We start from the raw sequence: 22,807 nt of genomic DNA on the forward strand, positions 1-22,807 counted from the left end.
AATCCCTTTTAACGAGGTCCCCCGCTGGTGTCCTGCACGTGCATCAATCGTACAGCAGACGACACCAGCTTTATTTTTACGGCGTTTTGTGGGCTCACAGCTAGCCTCGGGCATGCGAGGTGAGTTTTTCTAGCAGGGTCTTACAGCACAGGCTTGTCAGCATTGCCATCTTAAGGTATCTTCGTTACAGCATAACCATCTAGAGTTACCATCCCTATCACCATAACCATCAAACGTTACCATCCCTAACACCAAGACCTCTCAAATTACTATCTTAAATACCCATCTGAAAATACAATCCCTAAGACCACAACGACCTCAAATACCATCCCTGACATCATAACTATCTCAATACCATCCCTAACACCATACCCATTTCAAGTTACCATCCCTAACGCAATAGCTATCTTAAGTGCCATATATACCATCACGGCCGTATACTCGTTTTTCGTACATCATCAATACCATCTCAAGTTTTCAATCATTATATCAATATCATTTCAATTTACCATCCGTTACTTCAATACCATCTCAAGTTACCATTTATAACATCAATACCATCTCGAGATACCTTCCAGTACATCATTTCTAGCAAACTTTAAATAAATCAATACCACTTAAATTTACCATCTATAACATCTTACCATCTCAAGTTATCATCTATAATATCAATACCATCTGAATTTACCATCTATAAAAATCAATACCTTTTCAATTTACTATTTATTACATCAATGCCATCACAAGTTACCATCATTCTCATCTCACGTTTTTACACACACCACTATCGCCATGTAAGGTAACCACCCCTTTCATCATCCCCACCTCCTTATCATACTTTCACTGACGATAAAACATCACAACTTTCCTCTGCACGTATCAAGCAAAACTACGATTCCCTTTCTACCGTTTCCAACTCTCAAGGCGCTCAACGTAAACTAAACGTCGATGTTTACCGAGTATTGTTGCATAAGAAAACATGCATCTTTCCGGGAAACTTTAGGACAACATTGCATCATGACGTATCGAAGGAAACCGCACAGCATACAACCCTGACGTCACCGGAGCGACAACATCGACCGTTGAGCTAAACCTCCATTCCCTTCTCGGTTTGAAATTTTTTTTGTCGATGATATCTATACGGGTTGTATGTTTTTGTGTTTGAAATAATTTACAGATCTTCCTGATGTAGAGGGGTTTAGGCGAACACAAAGAAACGCAAGAACTGCGGTTGATGGGGGAGCAAAAATGTTTTCTTCGACTCTGTGTTTCTTCCCGCAGGCGATAAAATAAAGAAAGAACCGTATCGGCATTTCGTTTTAATAAAAAATAAAAAGCCTTCAAGATTTTTTTTTAAACCTGGCATGTGCCTTTTTTAAGTTTTAGAAATATATACTTTTTTATTTTATTCAAAAACGTTAACGTCAGAAAGATTTCAGTAAATGAAAAATAAAATGAATATTTTATGAATACATCTGAGTTTTTTAAGCAGCTGAACACATAGGCCTATATGGTATAATTTTAAAGTAGAAGGCCAATGAATTTTAAGCGGGTGAAAGGCAGACAAGATTACGTTCCTATTTTAGTAAGAAAAAAAAAATTAAAAATGTAAAGTTCAGACCGACTTTGATACTAATGTCTGGTATGTTAGAAGGGACTGCAATTTTATTAGATTTTTAATACATGTGTGTGGGCTTGGATTCATAAAGAGGGTGTGGGGGATCTTATACTAATGGGATTATGTTTATTGAACGCTTTATAATGACACACACTTAAAAAATGTATTCATCCAACCTCTAGATTGAGTTTAGAAATAAAAAGATGATTTACATAAACTTTAAAAAAAAACTGTAACCGGTTTAATGGCTATTTGAATGCGAACTTTTCATAAAACAACGTGTGCCAAATGTTTGTCTAATAACAAGGTTCACCCACTGTTTTATGTTAGGCACGGGGGAGACATTTTTTACAGTGCCCATAACAAGAAATCCATAAATGTTTTAAAAATCACGTTTAAGATGGCATAATTTTAAGGTTAAACTACGCTACTATTCAGTCAATGGTAAATATTGTTTAAAACAATAGAGAGACATTGTTTTGAATCATCCTATCGGTATACCTGACACCTTACTAAACAATGAGAGTTTGCGTTATTCAGATGTGGAGTACCGTTGTCGAAGAAGTGATCGAATGACTGAGTTATGTAACCTGATCTAACTAGAACTTTCCCTTCTGCCAGGCTGGTCGATTTTACAGTAGATTTGGTTCGTGCGGAAGTGAGAGGTGTGTGTTTGTTGAGGTAGGTATTATACACACATTGTTTGCTGTTCATTTGGGCGCAATTCTTTTTTCAACGAGATTATATTCTATTTTTTTTAAATTTAAGTATGTTAAAATTGACTAAAAAGCATGTATATATACTTAGTTGCCATCCCACAGGGTTATATAGGTATATTCAAGATATAGACACTAATATAATTGTGGTCAGTAGAAATGTTGATCACATTAACTTTTCATATAAACAAGTGAAGATCGCCATATGAACTCTAAAATATAAAATTTATTTTAACTATTTCCTCTTTAAAGGGGAGATATCACCAGACTAAGGGAAATAACTCACTTTTCGTTTAAAATGTAAAAATATCTTCAAATTTGATCTCAATGATATTCCTTTAGATTTATATCTAGCGATAGATAATATGTTGGCAAGCATTTTAGTTCGGTGAATTTAGCTTGCAGTTTGGAAAACTGTGCTTTTAAAATAAAATATGTAACATTTTTGGACACGTTGTTTAAAAAATAGATTCGCATGATACACAGGTCCTTATGTATGTGTTGCTTTATAGATGTGTAATCCTTATCACTATGGTAAAAATGCATGTGTTTATATAATAATATTTTTTTCGATTTTTTTTTGTAAATATTACATAATCAAGATGATTTTTCCCCTTAAAATTAAACATTGAATCAGATTATACGCTGCTGCGTAGCTTAAGTCAATAGCATCAACTACTATAGCAGTGGTTCTTAAACGTTTTTGGTGCTACCGAACCCCACTAGTTTCATATGCGCATTCATCGAACTCTTCTTAATAGTCCGCGCTGACAAAACCAGATCGTGAATCATTTGAGTGTGTTTCTTGATCTCCGCCGAACCACTGAGACTGACTCACCGAACCCCTGGGGTTCGAATGAACCCAGTCTAAGCACAACTGACCTAAAACTTTTTCACGAGTATAATTTACACCATTTTCAGTTTATCCCACCCCCCCCCCACCGCCCATCTGACCTAAAACTTTTTCACGGGTATAATTAACACCATTTTCAGTTTACCCCCCCCCCCCTATCCCACCATATAACTCACGTGTGAGCACACTACCGCTCACGTTAGAGGACCTGCTGGCACCAGATAACAGCCAGACGTACCCAGAACAGCGACACCTGTCGATTGCACGTGATTCTGGCTTCAAAGGTGTGGATTCCCACACGCCACACTGCCACAGACGTCTTAACCACACTGTCTTGACGTCGCTCTGGTAAAGTTCATCCCCTATCTTCATTTATCAAGAGCCGTTTTTTTTTTAATTTAAAATCCCGTTTGCCTAATTCCATTAAATTTAAGATAACCACGTTTCTAGTATTAAGCTACGATCCTGTCCTCCGTTTTTTGACTGTCTTAAAATGTTTATTTAACAAGCAGAGGATCAGATTACAATGGTAATTAATACTTTGTTTTTATTGCCTAATCTTTTAAAAGCAGCTAATACAGTAGCATTACGTGATGAGATATTGGCAGAGGCGTAGCGACCCGATCCGGCGCCCGGGGCAAACTGTTAATTTGCGCTCTCCACCCCCACCTCAACCGCTTTTTACCAGTCAGTGTGTTTAAACAATTTTTAATTAATGTCATACAATCGATTTAGGAAAGAGTTTAATCAGTCTGTTAACCGAAGAAGTAGTCTTAAAGTTGACAGTGTATAATAAAATTATGCATCTAAAAACTAGCCGTTTATTTATTTTTCTACCCCGTTTGGCGCCCCTCTAAAGTCAACGCCTGGGGCGACCGTCCCACCCGCCCTACCCTAGCTACGCCACAGGATAATGGTGGTTTTTTTTCTCCTCATGAAATAGATGTCAGAGTCTAGTTATTTAATCTAGGCCAGGACGCACAACACAATTCGAGTTGCGACTCAATGATTTCCATTCTCCCATATCAACGCTTGCATTGAAGAGTGGGGGATGCACCATCAAGAACCGACCCCCGCCCCCCACGCAACACACACACACACGGTCCAATACTAAAGGAGTAGAGTTAGAAATGCAATGAGTAAATACCGCAACAATGATTACAGGGTAAGCTTACATTGACTTGTTATTGAGAGCAAGAGCTTGAAGTAGCGTCACAAGCAAGTAAAGAGGAAGTGGGGGTTTGCAGCCCACACAGTTTGTCACCCCCTCTAGTGACGCCACTTCTTACGCGGAAGTTGCTGTTGGTAAAGTGAAATAATTTAAAAAAAAAAAAATCTAATTTCTTTATAAGACACCGGCTGTAATCAAATAAATAGCCTGCTAGACGATGCACTGATTGCACCTTGGCAACATCCCGGGGTGGGGGGGGGAGGGCGGACACTTGTTAAAGTATTTTCTTTCATATAAATTACTTTTTGTATTGACACTACAGAAAGGCGTCATCTATACAACTATGCAACATTTGTACCTCATGAGCTTCCTTACTAAAACCAAGGGCTTGTAATGCTGTTGTCTAAGGGGCTTCACTCCTGTTGGATTTCAGAATTGTCTCTCTTTGATGGCTTGTACCAACTCATCGAGCGTCATCCGCCGGGGGGGGGGGGGGAGGTTGATCTCGGGACTTCGCGAGTTCGCACCAATGCGCTCCCCTTCCCTACCGCGCCAAACAACAATAATTAGATGTACTACATACACATTGTCTTATGGTAAAGAAAAAAAATTAATGGAGTTTATTTCCTGGATTTACTAATGTCGCCTTAACCTAGCCCCACATTTTTGCATCAGAGTCTACCTAATTTAAACTTTAGAACACGCTTGTCTAAACACACTAATCTTTCCACTAAACACAAATTGCACTTTTTACATGTAGTTTCGTCACTGGCATTGCCAGCCCCATTTATTTTCACTGCTGTCCTACTCTACTTTCTAAACAACCCCATAACCGTTGCTATAGTAACCGGGAAGAAATAGCAGCACTATTCCAGAGTCTGCTGACAGAAGAAAATGACATCCAGCATCCTGTAATCGAGCCTGTCAGGACGGTTAGTCTGTGATTGAGGCGTCATTTAAAGATAATCAGCTCGGTGAGTGAGAGTCGTGGGTAAATGAATGATTACATTCCAGTTGGGATCTTTACTTGACAAATTGGCTCAAAGACAAGGTGAAACCAGCCCTACTTTCCGTGATCTTCGCTTGAAATAGTACAGACATTTTTTTTTTTAAATAAATTCATAAGGACTTTTAACAGTTGTAACAAAAACGAAACACTAGTCGTGATAACAAAAAAAAATGGAAAAAAACGACTATATAAAACATCCTGCTTCAACGAAAAGCAAATATTAGTTTTTATGGGGCTTAAGTAATTTGTCAAATACAATGTCTAGCGTTTTTCCACCTCTTAACTTTAAAGGTTATCAATTACATTTTTTTGTTTGTTTTCATCATAGACTATTGTAGACCTGGTTCAAGGTCAAAAATGTATTTTTACATAATTATCATTCTATTTTTTTTTAAGTATTGATTGAAATAGTTTCTAAAAATATCGTATAGTCACAGATAGAAAGAACCAAAAACGTTTTTTGCTCATGCCAACAATAATGATGAGGTCTAACCTAGTCTACTAGGTCGATGCCTTCGGCGCCAGAATAGTTTTTACAAAGCTAATACGGACCGTAAACACATAATTAGCGTCCTTTAAAAAATACGTAAACGGCATAGTAAGTATATTTCCCTATAACTAGGCCTATGGTTAAGAAACATGGATTTCGTTCTAAGTTCTAAATAAATTGGTTCGGTGGTTAGTCTGAAAAAATTAGGGCGCGAGTGCACACAAGAAAATAAATGATTAATTAAATTTCGTAAAATAAAATATAGTTTAATTAAATTTTAACTTAAGCTTGTGAAAAATGTTTTTCGTTAACTATCTAATTTATTTTCTATCTAATTATAGATTTGACTTTGATTTTAATAAGTAGGCTACTTAAAATTAACTGTATATTATTTAAATACGAACGAATTTTTGTATACTAATTTGTAAAACAGAATTTGGGATAATGTAATATAAACTTTTGTCATCCTCAGCGTGATTTTGTAGCATTAAAACTAAAGAGTGTTTATCAAGATTTATATTTTCTATACATTTTTTAATGGAATCGTTCCCTCTCCCTGCGTCCTATTGCTAGATATTGTCAAAACTGTGTCGAAATTGTCGTATACTTTCAAAATCGAGCTTGACGTCATAATTATACGAACGATCCCATGAACTACTACCTGTTAAAGTCATTATGACACTTTTCACACTACTCACGTTTGTTTTGAAGATCTCAGTATGATTCATAAGTCCAGCCCCCACCCCCCCATACGTCTCAGGATTCCCGACATCCCCGCCTCAACCACAAGTCATAGGAGTTTCGCCCCCCCCCCCCACCCACTCCACACCCTTAGGGTTATCGAATCCAGTTCCCCACACCCCAAACACTCTGATTCCAAAGTTCTGCCCATCCCCTCACATGTCTTTTGATTCCCAAATCCCGCCCTCATTCCCAAGACATCTTATGATTCCCGATATCTACCCCCCACACTTCTTAGGATTCCCAAGTCCCGTCCCCCCACCCCTAAATATTCATAAGATTCCCGAGATCGCCCTTACAAGTCTTAGGATTCCTGAATCCCGCCCACCCCTACATATCTTAAGACACTCGTGATTCCCCCCCCCCCCCACGTCTAATTCCCACCTCATCCCCGGCAGACAACGACACCGTCACGGTCGTCCCCCCCCCCGAACTTGTCGGTGTCGTGTCAGTCTAATCCAACAACAACCTTGACCCAAGACCCACCAGACCCATCAGACCCAGCAGACCTCGCCTTTCATCCTTGTTGAGCTTTTGTCTCCCAATCACCGCGCCACGTCCTTGTAACCCCCCCCCCCCCACACACACACCCTCCCACTCCCCCACCCCCAACCTTTTGTCACCATTTCCACGGCCCACACAATGAGACAGAAGGACAGACAGAAATGAAGACAAAAATTTCCTTTCAAGGTGTCGGCTTTGATTTCTAGGCCTTCCGCTGAAGCCAAACGATTTTATGGAAATAATTTGTATAGAAATGTCGGCAGCGCACTAGTATTGCCAGTGAAGACGACGACCAACGAAGATACATAGCAATGTGAATGTAATTTGATAGTGGAATTGTTCTGCTTAAAATAGAATACCGTGTAACAGGAAGAGCACTAATATATTCGAAAAGTTCTTCTATTTTGGTTTTTCTAAATACATTATTAAAACACCGTTCTGTCTGTCACTAAGTTATTTATAGCACCGACTGTTTAGAAGACAAATGCATTACGTCCACGTATTTGTGAAATCAATGGACTTGTATACGTATAGTGTCAATAATACCAGCTACCAGATCACTCAAGTAAAATATCAGACAAATAGAATGCAGATTGTTTTTTAACGTTTTAATTTAATATTTTGTACGATTTTAATATTTGAATCATATTTATACACTGATTTTTCTCGAGATTATGTTTTTTTCGGACATTCTGCATTTGTCCTATATACAGTCGATATGTCCTCTAACCGGCCATTACAAAGAGCCATACAGTAGATGTATGTGTCAGATATATAAACACATTGATTCGTCGATATACAAATCACGTGAGTGCTAATTTTGTCGAGCCTAGTACTAAAGGTAGTGAAGTCACACTTTTATGAAACTTAAAACAAAGTAGTGGTCGTTATTCCTATATGATTTAATCTTGTGTACACATACTTCATTTCTGCTTCATCTGCGTTCTTAATTGAGTTTATTTTAGAGGATTTAAAGCAAGTCCAACTTCATGTATGAACTGGACTGTGGTCTCCAGATCAGCGGGTGCCCCATATAGTTTTTCCTTGAGTGGGGTGTGTAGGGGCCAGTGTTTGGATCGCGCCTGGTTGTACAAGAAACAGTCCTGAAGGACGTGCTCTGTATTCTCCGGGGCCATGTCAGATGGGCAAGTTTCGACATACCCAACTTTTAGTTTTTTATACATGTGCTGTTTCGGTCTGTTGTGGCCTGCTCTGGGTCTGAAGCAGAGTTTCTGAAGTCTGAAGCAGAGTATCTTCCAGGCATCTCTTCGGGGGGGGGGGGGGGCTTTGCCCGAACGAAATGAAATTTATATAATTTATATAGAAAATATATACTTTTAACAGTGTCCGCCCCCCCCCCCCGAAGAAAGTCTACTGCCCCCCCCCCCCGAAAATTTCAAATGCCCCCCCCCCCCCCCGGTGAAAAAAGTCTGGAAGAAACACTGGTCTGAAGATAATGTATTGTTGTTTTAATTTGTAAAATCCTTCGTCTTTTTTGTAGTTTAGGTGCGTCTAAGACCACATTTGTGATTTGTTTTTAATGATTGATTTCTTGTGTATGTAGCGAGATTTCTGGTTGTTTTTTTCTTTCCCCCGATTTTCCCTAGCTGGTTTAGCGATCTCATTTCCTTGTATCTGGTAGAGGCCCGGGATCCACTTCAGCACAATTATACTGTAGGTGTAAACATGCTAATAGTGAAGTCTTTTTAACTGCCTCTTTCAAACAAACGCATACAATTAAAACAATATGTTTAATAGCCAAACTCAAATTCCTAAACTCAGTTTTGTATAAAAAAAATGTTCACAAGTTATTTTAGCCTCGAGTTCTACATTTTAGACTTTGTGAACTGCTTGCCTGCTGTGTAAAAAATATTTTTATCACTTAATCTAATGACTCATTAATTATTTAATTATGGAACTGTTGACTCATCAATTAAAGGTGTAACGGTTTATCATTATGTGGCCTGTGCTAATTATTCGATAAGTATCGCTTCATGGTGTAATAGATGCTATATAGGTCTAAGATAAGTAAAAAGAATACAACGTAGGACTATACGAGTCAACACATAGCCGTTAAATATATTAACCCCCCCCCCCCCCCCCCACACACACACGTAATTTCACACACTGCTTAACACTAAAACAAAACAAAACGTACCTATAGCAATGTTTGTTGTTTTATTTGCTAAGCACATATTAAACAAATTTCTCCTACAATGTATTTTTATGACAAGTATTCATCTCATTTGAAGTTAGAAATATTTAAATGGATTCAGAGAACAAATCAATATGATCAGGACTAAAAGCTGTAAAATTGGCGTCTGAAAATGAGTTTTAGCTAGAAAAAAAGGCAAAAGTCAAACTAGGCTCTTACTTTCAATAACATCTCATCACATCATAATATCATCGTTCCCATACCCTCGTGTTTTGTCAATGCCATTAACTTCATCATCTCTTCAAAAATAGCTAACGACCTATCACTCAATTTCTGTGTTGATCTCCTCGCGATGACGTCATGGGTTTTGTCTCAAAACTTTTCAATGTCTGTAGCACTAATTTATTGCTTTAATAAATTAAATTTATGACAATATTGTACATATAAAGATCCACGAACAATTATATTCTTAATTAAGACATCGTAATTAAGTTGTTTTTTTTTAAATGTACAAACATAACGTCAAATACGAATTGAAATAGACGACATCTGATGTGAAAATGTCAACATATTGAACAACAAATTCTTTTGGTAGCCTCTCGCTGTCATTCAAGAAATGTAACGATAATTGCCATTGGTTAGAAACAAACATGGATATAAAATATAATCTAGCTGCTCATTTTCTTACATGTAGAGTTTTCCATTTCCTTTTGGTCTTTTTATTTTTTAGTTCCTAATATCTGATACATTTTTTTTAGTAAATTATTCTTAATATAAAATAACATCTTTACATTTGGTCCCCTCTAAATAAAAATACAGAGCTTTGTTTTATTAAAAAAAAGGTAGGGGTAAAAATCAATGTGTAACAATCATATTAATACATTTATATGAATTAAATGATGTATAATTATATTTATATGCCTCTTGAAACCCAATCATGTTATATAAGTGCTAACTGTTGATTATATAATACCCCACCCACATGTTATGGTGTAATTATTTGCTTAGGAGCTATTATTAGATATACATTTGTATTTATGTAGGGCGAACTTTAAAATTTTGAGCTTCAATATATGTATATGTATACATTTATGCATTGAATGTCTGAACAACCAACCTAATCCGATCTTGTAAATTTAATTACCAAAACCACGAAAACCATAAAATTCCCAAAAACCCTGAAAATAACAGAATTGTAGATCCCTAAACTTAAACATGAGCTCGATATTCACTTCATGTGTTTTAAGTGTATCAGAATATTGACACAACACCCACGTTTGGCCAGTGTTTCTAGAAATGATGATCACATAAACATACACACTGTAAATAAACAACACAATAACCTATGTAGTTTTATACCAGGAGCTTCCGTCATATCAACAGACGTCATTCAAATATGAACTTAGTTCCAATTATTAAACTGTATGTAGATGGTTAAAAATTCAGAAGGCAAAACCTCAAACTTATATCTAAGTACTCCATTAGAAAGCGCACACGTCAAGGTCACTTCTCTTATAAAACCTTTTATTTTCATATCGCTGTTTTTAAGTAAAATCCATTACATTTTTCCCCTTCTGTTACTCTTTTAAACAATGTGATATTATTCACTGTACACGTACATGTGCGATGAGTATAACTGTACAACATGTAAACAGTTTCAAAGTTTGAGTTTTAAATGAATAAGATATACGCAAACCGAAAGAAATAAGCCTTAGAGATATCTTATTCCAAATGGTACGGGGCTGTGTTTTTAGCAGCTGAATACAAGTTTGAATTAAACGATGTTGTGCACCAATTTGGAATCAGTAAAGTCTGTTCAGAGTTAAATATGGCACTTTGACGGTGTGAATGTCTTGGATGCATTCTTCGAACATGCGCTGAATAATTGAATCTTGGTTTCATTATTCGAACATGCGCTGAATGAAATATCTTGGATTCATTGTTCGAACACGCGCTAAATGATCTTGCATTCATAGTTCGATCATCGGTTTACTGATTGAATCTAGGATTCACTCTTCGAACATGCGCTGAAGGATTGAATCTCGGATTCATTTTTTGGATCATCGGTTGAGTGTTTGATTCTGCGATTTATTTTTCGAACTTCTCTGAACTTCGAATCACACTTAAATCTATTTTGCGGCTAGGATCAGAAGATATTTTAGTACAAGGCCATGGCGTCAACCGTTCACATTCCCCTCCCCCGCTTCCTACACAGCAACCCCTTTAACGATCTCCTAAAGGCGGGGTTCATGAAGGCGTAGATGATGGGGTTGACGATGTGGTTGCTGAAGTAGACGTAAAACACCAGCACGTTGAACTTCAGCACCTTGTAGGCGATCAACCACGAAGGGAGATAAGCGATGACGAAAAAAATCGTCACCACAAACAACATGACCGCGGTTCTGAAATTGGCGAGAAAGTATTTATCCCGGAGACATCCGTTCTCCGCCGCTGTCTGCGCGCCTTCTTCGATATCGTGTTGGGCTTGGTCTTTCTGGAGCAGAGACTGGTTCTGGGATTGAGGCTGGGGGCGTTTTTTCTGAGATCCCGCGTCTTTCTTGCCGTTTGTGATCTCAGCTAACGCGATGCTCTTGTCGGGCGAGTCGTTCAGCATGCTCTGGTTTTCGGTCAAGGACACGTCTTGTGTGTGTGTTATCGTCGTCTTGGTTCTGGCGGCTAAACGACGCGAGCGCCGTACCAAGACGGAGCGGTAGATTAAAATATACAAGACGAAGACGACGAAGAAGCAGACGAGGAAACTGGAGGAGTAGAACGTCTGGTACTGCCGCCGGAAGTGTTCGGAGACGTACATCTGGTTGGGCATGCACTTCCCGGTGTAGACGAACGTCTCGTTAGTCGGCATCACACGGCTGCAGACTTTTAAATGCAGCGCGACTAAATTGGCGACTAAACGCGACATGGTGTCTTCATCTATGAAGGAAGTATTCACGCATTCCGGACAGGATTCATCTTCAATCCTCTTCAGCAAGGTTGTGAAATTCTCCTCCGCGAAGTTGTTTTTGATCATGTTTTTTATCGTTGGGGTTCGCAACGTATCCATATCCACGTAAACACCCATAGACATGGCCGTCACGATTCCCATGATTATCGCCAGAAATAGTAAACAAATGACGCAGTTTCTCGCTCGTACCGAGTCCAGGACGTGGGAATGGGGCCGGCAGATGCAGATGTACCTGTCTATTGCTATGGCAACCATGATGAAGACGGAGAACGGAACCGTGCAGGTGATGAAGAAGTAGTACAGCTTACAGGAGAAGTCAAGCGAGACGGTGTAGTTGAGGCTCTCGACGACCATGGTGTAAGGCATGCTGACTGCGGACGTGACGAGGTCCGTGGCGGCTAGGGCGATGATGAAGACGGTGGAGGAGAGTTTGTTCCGCTTCCTGACGTAGACGTAGAGCACCAGGGAATTCCCGATCAACCCCAGCACGCTGAAGCAGGCCAACATGGTGATGACGGCGTTCACGGGGCGGGGCGGGTAGATGGAGCTGAACATATCCTCTGCCCCGCCCAGCTCTATCTGCTTGCAGGAGTAGCTGTCGTTGTGCCTGTGAAATATAATTAGCCCGTTGTTAGAATAATCAAAACATGGCGACTTTATGTTCTTTGAAAAATTAAGTGTAAATACATGTTCATAAAAATGCAGTTGGAAAAAATCAACAGAGATAGGTATTTTAGTAACTATTACAACCCCGAAGCTCTCGGTCAACTTATCGTGTAGTACAGAAAAATGTAGGGATCGGCGTGGCCTAGAGGTAGATCGATAGACTGCTAACCCGAAAGTATCGAGTTCGAATCCGCTTTTAAGTCAGCAGAGCGCCCAATAATATACAAAGGAAATGCCACTATGGCTGTGCATAGTCATAGCCTTTGAAGGCTTAACGTCATACAAAAAACAACACTTGCTCCATGGAGGAAAAAAAATGTATAGGCCCTTAAAATAATCTAATTATAAGCTACATCACGATAAACAAGGTTTACAAACACTTACACGCAGCTTCACGAAGAGAATATTCCTTAACATTTAAGTTCACGTTCATAATTTAGCTATTCTTATTTAGTTTTGATAGTCGGTAAACCGGTGATTTGCTGTATTTTTTAGACGCATGCGAAATGTTTTATCGCATTGTCATGTGTTACCAAGTGTTCTTGTAAATTTTATAAGCAGATTGTGTGGGCTTGTTTGAGTTGCTTGCGAATACAATTTGTAATCATTGGTGAGTGAGAATGATTGTTAACATAGGACGGCGTGGCCAAGCGGTAGAGAGCTAACTGCTATCTCGAAAGTCTCGAGTTATAATCCGGGTTCAAATACGTAGAACTTCCCTGAGTCCACCCAGCTCGGATGGGTACCTAACACACGCTAGGGAAACAAAAACGGATGGTCACAGTGCTGACCAAATCTATTGAAACAGAAGAACTACTTAATCTGTTCCATGTCTCTTGGGAACAATGATGAATGATGAATGATGATTGTGAATATGCGTGTTAGTTAATTATATGAGAGTTGTCATTTTTGTGTGCGCTATTTATTAAAACGAATGTACGCGGGGGAATTACTAAATAGGGTGAATGGCCGACCGCATCATAGTTTAGTGCCCTTAGATTGCTAAGTTCGCTGGCTGCTAGGGCACCCATAACCTGGAGCTCTAGAATGTTGGATTAAAACAACAGTGTCTCCTGTTATTGCAGGTGTTTTGTGTTTTCTAGAACCTTCCTTGTCGCCAGGGTGACGACATTTTGGCCCCCGTGGGGCAATGTTTGTGTTTCATCAAGCCAAGGCGGGATAATGAAGGCAAATATTTGGCCAGACGTAAGGCAGACGTCGACCAGATGAGAGGCAATGTGATTGGTTGAAACTGAGACGCCATATTCCCGGGTTCGTTTGACGAAATGTAGTCAATGTTTAGTCGGTATGAAACTCAAGTATAGTTTACAATCAAAGATAAATCTAACCTAAAACATTACTTAGAATGGCATTTCTCACAATGACATTTTTGACTATAATTGAGTTTTTAACTTGTATCTTAAAGCCGAAATTAGTTATGATTTAAGAAAAAATGACTTCTAAAACTAAAGAAGATTAGATGTAAAAGCAGAATAATCGCCATTTGCTTTTAAAAAAATATATTAATACCCTTTCACCGTCAAGGCAATAATGGCTTTTGATAACTTATTTCCCTCTAGTATCCGTTTTTGGATGGGGGTGCCGGACGTTTTCCCGAAATACGCTGCCAGAAAGCAGATTTCCCGAATGCAGTTGTCCCTAATTGACGCTAGCAAGTGTCCATTGGGCATTTGTCGCGCACGGGCAAGTGTCCATTCGGGTTTTTGTCCCATGCGGGCAGATGTCTATTCGGGCTAGCGTCCATTCGGGCTAGCGTCCATTCGGGCTAGCGTCCATTCGGGCTAGCGTCCATTCGGGCTAGCGTCCATTCGGGCTAGCGTCCATTCGGGCTAGCGTCCATTCGGGCTAGCGTCCATTCGGGAATTTGTCCATTCAAGAATTTGTCCATTCGGGAATTTGTCCATTTGGACAAGTGTGCATTCGGGTGTTTGTCCCATTCGGGCTAGTGTCCATGTGGACATTTGTCGTGCTTGGGCAAGTGTCCATTCAGGTGTTTGTCACATTTGAGCAAGTGTCTATTCGGGCAAAAGGCCCTAGGAAAAAAGTGTACTTCAAGAATTGTACGTAGATCCCTTGGATGTTCAACCTTTCGCCATGCAATATGCTGTCCGTTTTTGCGTTGTCACAGTTTTGCCATTTATGTATTTATTAGCCAGTTGCAGAAATGTCACTACACTTGATTTTAACAAACGGTGATCGGTCGTTTAGCTAAAGTTCAAACGTGTAGTTAAAGTATTTCGCAATGGCCAAAACTGGACCATCCATTAATCACATCACTTCACCTAGGAAAAAAAAAACTCTTTCAAAATTATACAGTCCGCGTTTAAATCCAATCATTAATAACATTACACAAGAAGGAATTCTGGCAACATTACTTCCTCATGCAGTCCAAAATTGGGCCCAGTGAAGTTTAAAACCCCAAGAACCGCAACTCCCCTATGTACCAGACGTGTGTGCTTCCAACAGGAACAAAGATCCAATATCGGAGTTTCTATTCTAAATTTTAAGTGCACAAAAGTTTAATTAAAGAAACCCTGGGCAATGAACCAGGTTTTATCTAGTGCTATGGGAGGATAACTCGCAACATTTTGTCTTGAGATGAATTTTTTTTTAGCTTCCCTTGAGATATTTAAACTTACCAAAAAAAAAAAAAAAAAACTAAACAGAACTACAACAGGAAACATGAAATGTCAAGGGGTAGAGATTAAATATATCGAACAAAAAAAAATGCAGTTATCTTTTTCATGTCTTTATTAAACAAAATGTAAATGACAGTAGTTTTTAACCTATCTAGGAATGCGAGTAAATATTATATCTAGCTCGTGTGAGTTTTCTACAGAGAAAAAAATGGAACCTTTGATTGAAGTATCCAAAAACAAAGTGCTGTATCAGCGGTTTTAGTGGGACATTTGGTTTAATGGTCTGGATTAAACTCATTAAATTAAATGTAAAAACAAATTGGTTAATTAGTTTGGCGTGCATGAAATAGCTTGGATTTTGGCGTGTTTATTTGGTTGAGGTTTTACAATCCATTTTCTTCAATTTAATTAGCAGAGAGAAATGGGGGATCTGAAGGGGAGGTGGGATTTTAAGGAAAGGTCAAGGTCAAGATATGTGTGGGACGGTCAGATTCAATGTATTTTTGGAAGGTCAAGGTTTATTATCTACATGTCAAGGTCAAGGCCAGTGTTTCTTCCAGACTTTTTTTCTCCGGGGAAGGAGGGGTACTTGATATTTACGGGAGGGGGGGGACTACATTTTCCGGAAGGGCGGACACTGGTAAAAGTATATATTTTCTATATTAATTCCATTTCGTTGGGGAGGGGGGGGGGGAGGGCGGTAGACTTTCTCTGGAAGAAACACTGGTCATGGCTTTAGACCTTTGAGTAAATACTAATGTCAAAAGTGTCTAGTAATAGTACACAATCAAGCCGAATTCTGTTTTACGTCAATTGTACGTCAAACCCAACTGTTATTTTTAAAATCCTTTTCATGGTTAAAACACGTGTAGTTGAATGTTAACTCACCCCTGTGGCGTAGTGTAGGTCAAACGAAAGTGTGAGCAGTCCACAGACTGTAAAGTCAGATAAGTCATCAGTTTCACTCAATATTCAGTAATTATATGGATAGAGATGGGGTATTGGGGATGGGGGGGGGGGGGGGAGATAAGATCACGCGCGATTGGGCCTACGGGCAGAAAGCTGATCATTTATTCTGGGGTCATAGCGACTACTGTAGACTTCGACCTGTGAGGAAGTGGAGGGGGTGGGGGGAGGTGGCGGTGTCGGGGATGGGAGGTGTCGGGAGGCGGGGGGGGGAGATGTATGCGTGTTTACGTACACGCGTGGGCGAAACGTGTTGGGCACACGTTTATTTTTTTTAATCATCATTGTGTTGGGATCTAGATGGTGTTGGAGGGCTCATTGTAAAGTCAGATTGTCTGAGGATAGATGGACTGTATGAGAAAGTTGTTTTCGATTTAGATGTACTGTATGGGAAAGTTATCTACGATGTATAAGATAATAAAGATACGAACGTTGACTTCACACTTTTTAGCCAATAAGCTTTCTTTTAAGCATGAATAGACAGAGCTAAGCGCATGCATCATTTAGCCATAGTGTCAAATCGTATACTATCTGATCCCATTCCATCGAATTCCATCTCATAAGATCATATCCGATTTCTCCGATCCATCCATCCTTTCTTCTATTATCCATTTTCCCCACTGGTCTATTGTCCTACTGTCCACCTATCCATCAACCTATCAAGTCATCCATTCATCCATTCATTTATCCATCCATTCATCCAATTATCCATTTATTCACTCATCCATTAATTTATTCATCCATTTATCCATGCATACACTCATCCATACACCCACTCAATTATACATTCACTCACTCATCCATACATCCATTTAGAATCAATCCATTTTACTGTTAGTTATATTATCCTTATCATAGAAAATAATTTCTAATTTTATAAAACCAGAGTTCCCCCCACACCCTCACCCGAACACAAGACTAACCCCACCTCCCCACACCTTCCTGTAATATGAAATCTGAGGATGTCCAGGGGTTAATTGATGGGCCACTAGCTAACACTCCCCTCCATGGGTTAATTGATGGGCCACTAGCTAACACTCCCCTCCATGGGTTAAGTGATGGGCCACTAGCTAACACACCCCTCCAGGGTGTCTACGATACGTCTCCATCTCCTCTCAGATGGTATTGATTTACTCCGCTGGTTCTCATCCCATCTCACTCGTACCCCATCTCACCCGTACCCCATCTCACCCATACGCCATCTCACCCATACGCCATCTCACCCATACGCCACCTCACCCATACCCCATCTCACCCATACCCCATCTCACCCATACGCCATCTCACCCATACGCCATCTCACCCATACGCCACCTCACCCATACCCCATCCCACCCATACCCCACCTCACCCGTACCCCACCTCACCCATACGCCATCCCATCTCTCCCATACCCCACCTCACCCATACCCCATCTCACCCATACCCCATCTCATCCATAGCCCTCCCCTAATTAAGATACTATCAGGAAGTAAACTTAAGGCAAAAAAAAACGCATTACGGATTATAACAGTGTTTATACGAATATGTATATTATCCTAAATATTTGCTAGAAACCCATCAGACCTAACTAGGGGTGCCCTGAACAAATATTAGAACCGTTGATCTACTTTAACCATCAGATTCATCATACCATGACACAGTATACCAATTATTATATGACATCGTCGTTGTAATTATTTATTCACAACCTCTATGAAATATGATATTTAAAAATAAAAAAAATCGACCGCTTGTAATGACAATCTTCTAATAGCGAACTAGATTTATGGTTAAACAAATTAAAAAACAAACAAATTGAAAATAGTAATCAACCATGTTTGTTACACAATTTAACAAATAAGGCTGACCGTTTTTTTTTTAAATTCATTTTCAAACGAATGAAAATGTTAAATAAAATAGTAAACAGTAATAAGTTTTATTAAGGATTAAAAATATAGGATATAAAGAATATATATTACAGAACGGGAATAATTAACATTTTAATTTTAAGTCACACATTAAAAACAAAATTTAGTGTAAATATCCATGTGTATATTTTGTAACAACTGCAAGATCTGACGACTTACTAAATCATTCCACTACCAAACTAGTTTTTTCCTCTTCGACAACTGTAGAGAATTTAGATGTTTCAATAGGAGAAGGGAGACAACAGGATTAAGTACCGGCAGACTAAGGTGAGTTGTGTTCGCCGATGTTGTCAAATCCGAACTGACCAAGGACGTTAATAACGTTCATAATAATTGTCTTGTGGTGATCCGATCACAAAATTACCGATTGGGGTTGAAAGTAATTTTTTTGTCGCGTGGGGTGACGACTTAATTGAGAAACAAAAGAAATGAAAAAAATATGTTGGCGTCCTAATTGGTTAAAGCTATAAATATCGCGTTATTATTTTAATTTTAAAATTCTCCTGTTTCAAAAAAGTAAAAAATAAATATTTAAATAGTCATTTATCATAAAAAGCTTTTAACACCGCTAAAAACAATAAAACAATCTTTCTATCTTTAAAAACGTGACTTCTCATGAAACCTTTGACACGCTGTGAGGTTATTTATCATACAGTTTATATATTTTTTTACATTTTGTTTTGGAAATACATAAAGTTTCGTATATTTGTATAGACATTTTAAAAATCATTTTCACATAAACCTAAATTGGAGCCACAATTTGAGACGTAACTTTAACCAAAAACCTAAACATCAACCTAAAACATCCGATCCAGAACTAAACGAATGACTGAAGAGACTGATGCGGGTCATTTGTAAGATATATTAGAACAGGTTAGAACAGTCCCGAACGTAGGGGAGAGTGTGCGTGTGTGAGTTGAGTTAACCCGGGGGTGTTTTGGTGTTGTCATCCCAAACTTGAATGTGGATGTAGAAGTGGGAGTGAACAGTTATTAGGGGGCTTTTTTGTAGAGACCAGCTGCCAGATTTTCTTCCAGGTATCTCTTCGGGGGGGGGGGGGGGGACTAAACCCCCCCCCCCCCCGAAGAAAGTCTACCGCTCCCCCGAACGAAATGGAGTCTATGTATAGAATATATACTTTTAACCGTGTCCGTAACCTCCGAAAATTTCTAGTGCCCCCCCCCCCCCCCCCGGAGAAAAAAGTCTGGAAGGACACTGCCAGCGACCAGGACATGCCTCTGTAATGTGTAAAACGAGAACAAATAAAGAACTGAACATTGCCTTGGATCGTGTTTTGTACTGAATGAAAGCTTGTCGCAACAACGACCTGTGCCTTTGACTACACACACTATACCCGCCAGGAACACCTGTCAGCTGCGTCATTTCCGAGTATCGATATCAGACGGATTCCGTAGGATGTGTCAACTGATCCGCATTAGCGGAGTCGGACGGATTCCGTAGGACAGGTAGCCTGGATGAACGAATGAATTACGTCGGACGGATTCCGAAAGGTCTCATAAGGACTTTTTTCCGTTGACTAACGAATGAATGACGCGCGTTCATCACTTGCCCGATCTTGTCTATGTAATGTAGGTCTTTATAATCGAGGAACGAAACCCAATCCTTATCGTAGAATCAGACCTGGAACGGCATGGCCTGGAGTTAGAGCGTTGGACTGCTAACCTGAATGTATGGAGTTCGGATCATGGTACCAAGTCCGTATGACTTCATTGATTCCATCCAGCTCTGATGAGAACATAGCTAACTTTATGGAAATGAAAATTGCTGGGCATAGTGCATATTCATTCACACGCCGAGGTAATTGAAACAGGTTAATTCTACTTCACCTGTCCCATGGACCGTCTGGTTTTCAAAGGGTACTTTTACTTTATTTATCCTAAACGTCACAGATAAAAAATAATTAATCTATACATCACAAAACTAAACTGAGATAATTCTGAATGTTTTAGGCTTTTGAACTAGTTTACATTGTACAAGAGACTTAGTACTGCTCCACTATGTAGTAAGTTCAGCCAAGTCACGTGATTTGAATAACCGAACGACCTAAACCATTAAAAAACAACTACATTGGCAAAAATAAAATAAAAAAATATCTTTGAATTTCAACTTAGGAGGCTTCTGGGATAGAAATGTTCGTTTCCCAGTACCCGGATGCAATACTTTTTTTATATCTCAAGGCCGCAGAAGAGTTCTACATCTTGTTTCTAGTTAATTACCTTAATTAACTAACCTCCAAGAGGTTTTTTTTTAATGACCACATTTGGCAACTTTAGCACGATCTGGGAAACACAAATTAAATTACAATTATCGTTTGCTGTGATTTGAGTATATTAAGTTATCTTGAAACGACATCATCATTTCTCAAGATGAAGGTCAACATATACCTACTCTTTGACCTTGACATTGCCTCGAGGTTAGAATGAGGTTTCAAACCTTGTCACTATTGATGGGTTAGGCTAAAGTAGGCCCATAGTTACAGCCGGAACTACGAAAAAAAAAAAATCAACCTATATTACTGAACATGGCCACTGATCTATACGCTTCTGACGACCGCGGGAGATTTATGTTTGAAAATTTGCGGTCGGAGCAGACGATAATTATAAGTTTTCCCATCCCGCCGGCCTCAGACGCATCTATCATCCGGGGACTCCGCGACCGGCAGATGACGTCACGCCTTACGATGAGCGGCGCTGTGGAAATGGTGGTCGAGTTGGTAGTTGTCTCGACTTACGACTTTGACCTCCATGGGTTATAAAAAAAAAGTTAAAAAAAAAAAAACAACACCTAATTGCTATGTTCTTCATAAACATATGTAGTTATATTAACATTAAAAATTATAATGATACATTAATTTACAGTTATAATAGGAAGTCTTTGTCGAGAAGTAGAGCGTACAAGTACTAACCCAAAAGTCTCGAGTTCTATTCGCTGGATCTAGTCACGATGAATTTCATTAGTCCATAACGCTATGGTGTAAAGTTTCAAACCTGACGGTCTATGGGGCAAGTGAAGTAGAGTTCACCTCGGCAGAGATAGTGTGGTCAGCACTTTGCCCAGCCGCCTTTACTTTCTCTAACGTGAGTTAGGTACCCATCAGAGTTGGGTACCTCAGGAACGGTCTTCTGACTTGAACCCGGATTCGAACTCGAGACTTACGGGTTAGCAGTCCAGCTCTGTACCGCTAGACCACTCCGTCCCATAACGCTATGATGAGTACCTCATTAAATAAGGAAATTTTAAGTACGAATGTATCTTTCTAGACATACACTCTCCTGTTGTATTTTTATGAGTTACAGGGGAAGTAACTAATCAATAAGTTTACATCTCGGTCAAAATAAATTATCTTCTAAAATTTAAGGTTCGTTAAATTCAATTTTCAAAAACATTATAACGCGTTATAATGCATTTTTAAATTCAATGAGAAGATACCACAAACTTTACCAAATGTCTTGATCAATTATTTATTTTTACGTGATATTTATGCAATTTACACAGTATGTGATCTATCACGTACGAAACCTAGACAACTTCCATTTAATTTACTGTAGTGATCTCCTCTGGCTGATTTTTCCGTTGCGAAAATATAAAAAAAGTTAATAAAAAGTCTATTGACAATTTAAGCGCAATTTCCTTATGTTATCCATAACAAATTTTTTTTTTTTTTGACCGAACGAAAGGATATTTTTTTGCGCTAAAAACCTACACGATGCTCAGTTTAAATTAAAAATATCATCCTAGGCCTACAGGATGCTCAGTTTAAAAATGCTTAATTAATTTTTTTGTGACCGAACGAAAAAATATTTTTGAAAACTTTCTTCGGCAATATTGTTCTAAATTATGGCAGGAATCGATTGGTAAATATTTCAAGTCGCTAAGTGGTCTGGTTGCCGAGATATGGGCCAAAAACTGCATTTTTTCGAGTTGTTTTTTGGCTTTTCCGGGAAATCCAGGAAGGAATTCCGGGAATTTTTTTGGCCCACAATCATCCTCGGAACTTGCTTAACATATTTGCTTTTGGAACTAGTCCTCGATATTGCTTCGTTGAGGAGGAGATACGACTTAAAGCTGCGGACACACATCTATACATCCAGAAATGACGAGTTAATAATCGCAATTCTCCAGTATGGAAATTGCGCTAAAAACCACCAATCAAACAGCCACAACAAATAAAGCAATCACACTTATCTTAATTAACACGACTAGACAAAGAACAGAAGATGAAAACAACTTGTTTATAGATCGTCTAATTATAAATATAGGAATTAAATCAGGTTTAATTTTTTTTTAAAAACCCTCACATCGAGTTATTAAAAGAACCATTTCAAACAAAGTTAAGACATAGACTGGAACTCTCACCTAACTAAA

General features: G+C 39.0%; 1 protein-coding gene across 2 annotated transcripts in view; it reads right to left on the minus strand.

Moving 5' to 3' along the window:
- Positions 1 to 11,177: 11,177 nt before the first annotated feature.
- LOC131934967 (trissin receptor-like) overlaps positions 11,178 to 22,807 on the minus strand; it is a 101,212-nt gene continuing 89,582 nt past the window's right edge. For both annotated transcript variants that reach the window (XM_059291242.1, XM_059291241.1), the window contains exon 3: positions 11,178 to 12,826. In XM_059291242.1, coding sequence (XP_059147225.1) covers positions 11,443 to 12,826 — 1,384 coding nt within the window. In that variant the 3' untranslated portion in view covers positions 11,178 to 11,442. The remainder of the gene's footprint in view (positions 12,827 to 22,807) is intronic.

The sequence above is a fragment of the Physella acuta genome, unplaced genomic scaffold (genome assembly GCF_028476545.2).
Source record: "Physella acuta isolate Inbredline_101_S28 unplaced genomic scaffold, ASM2847654v3 ptg000124l, whole genome shotgun sequence".
In the NCBI taxonomy this organism is placed as follows: Eukaryota; Metazoa; Mollusca; class Gastropoda; family Physidae; genus Physella; species Physella acuta.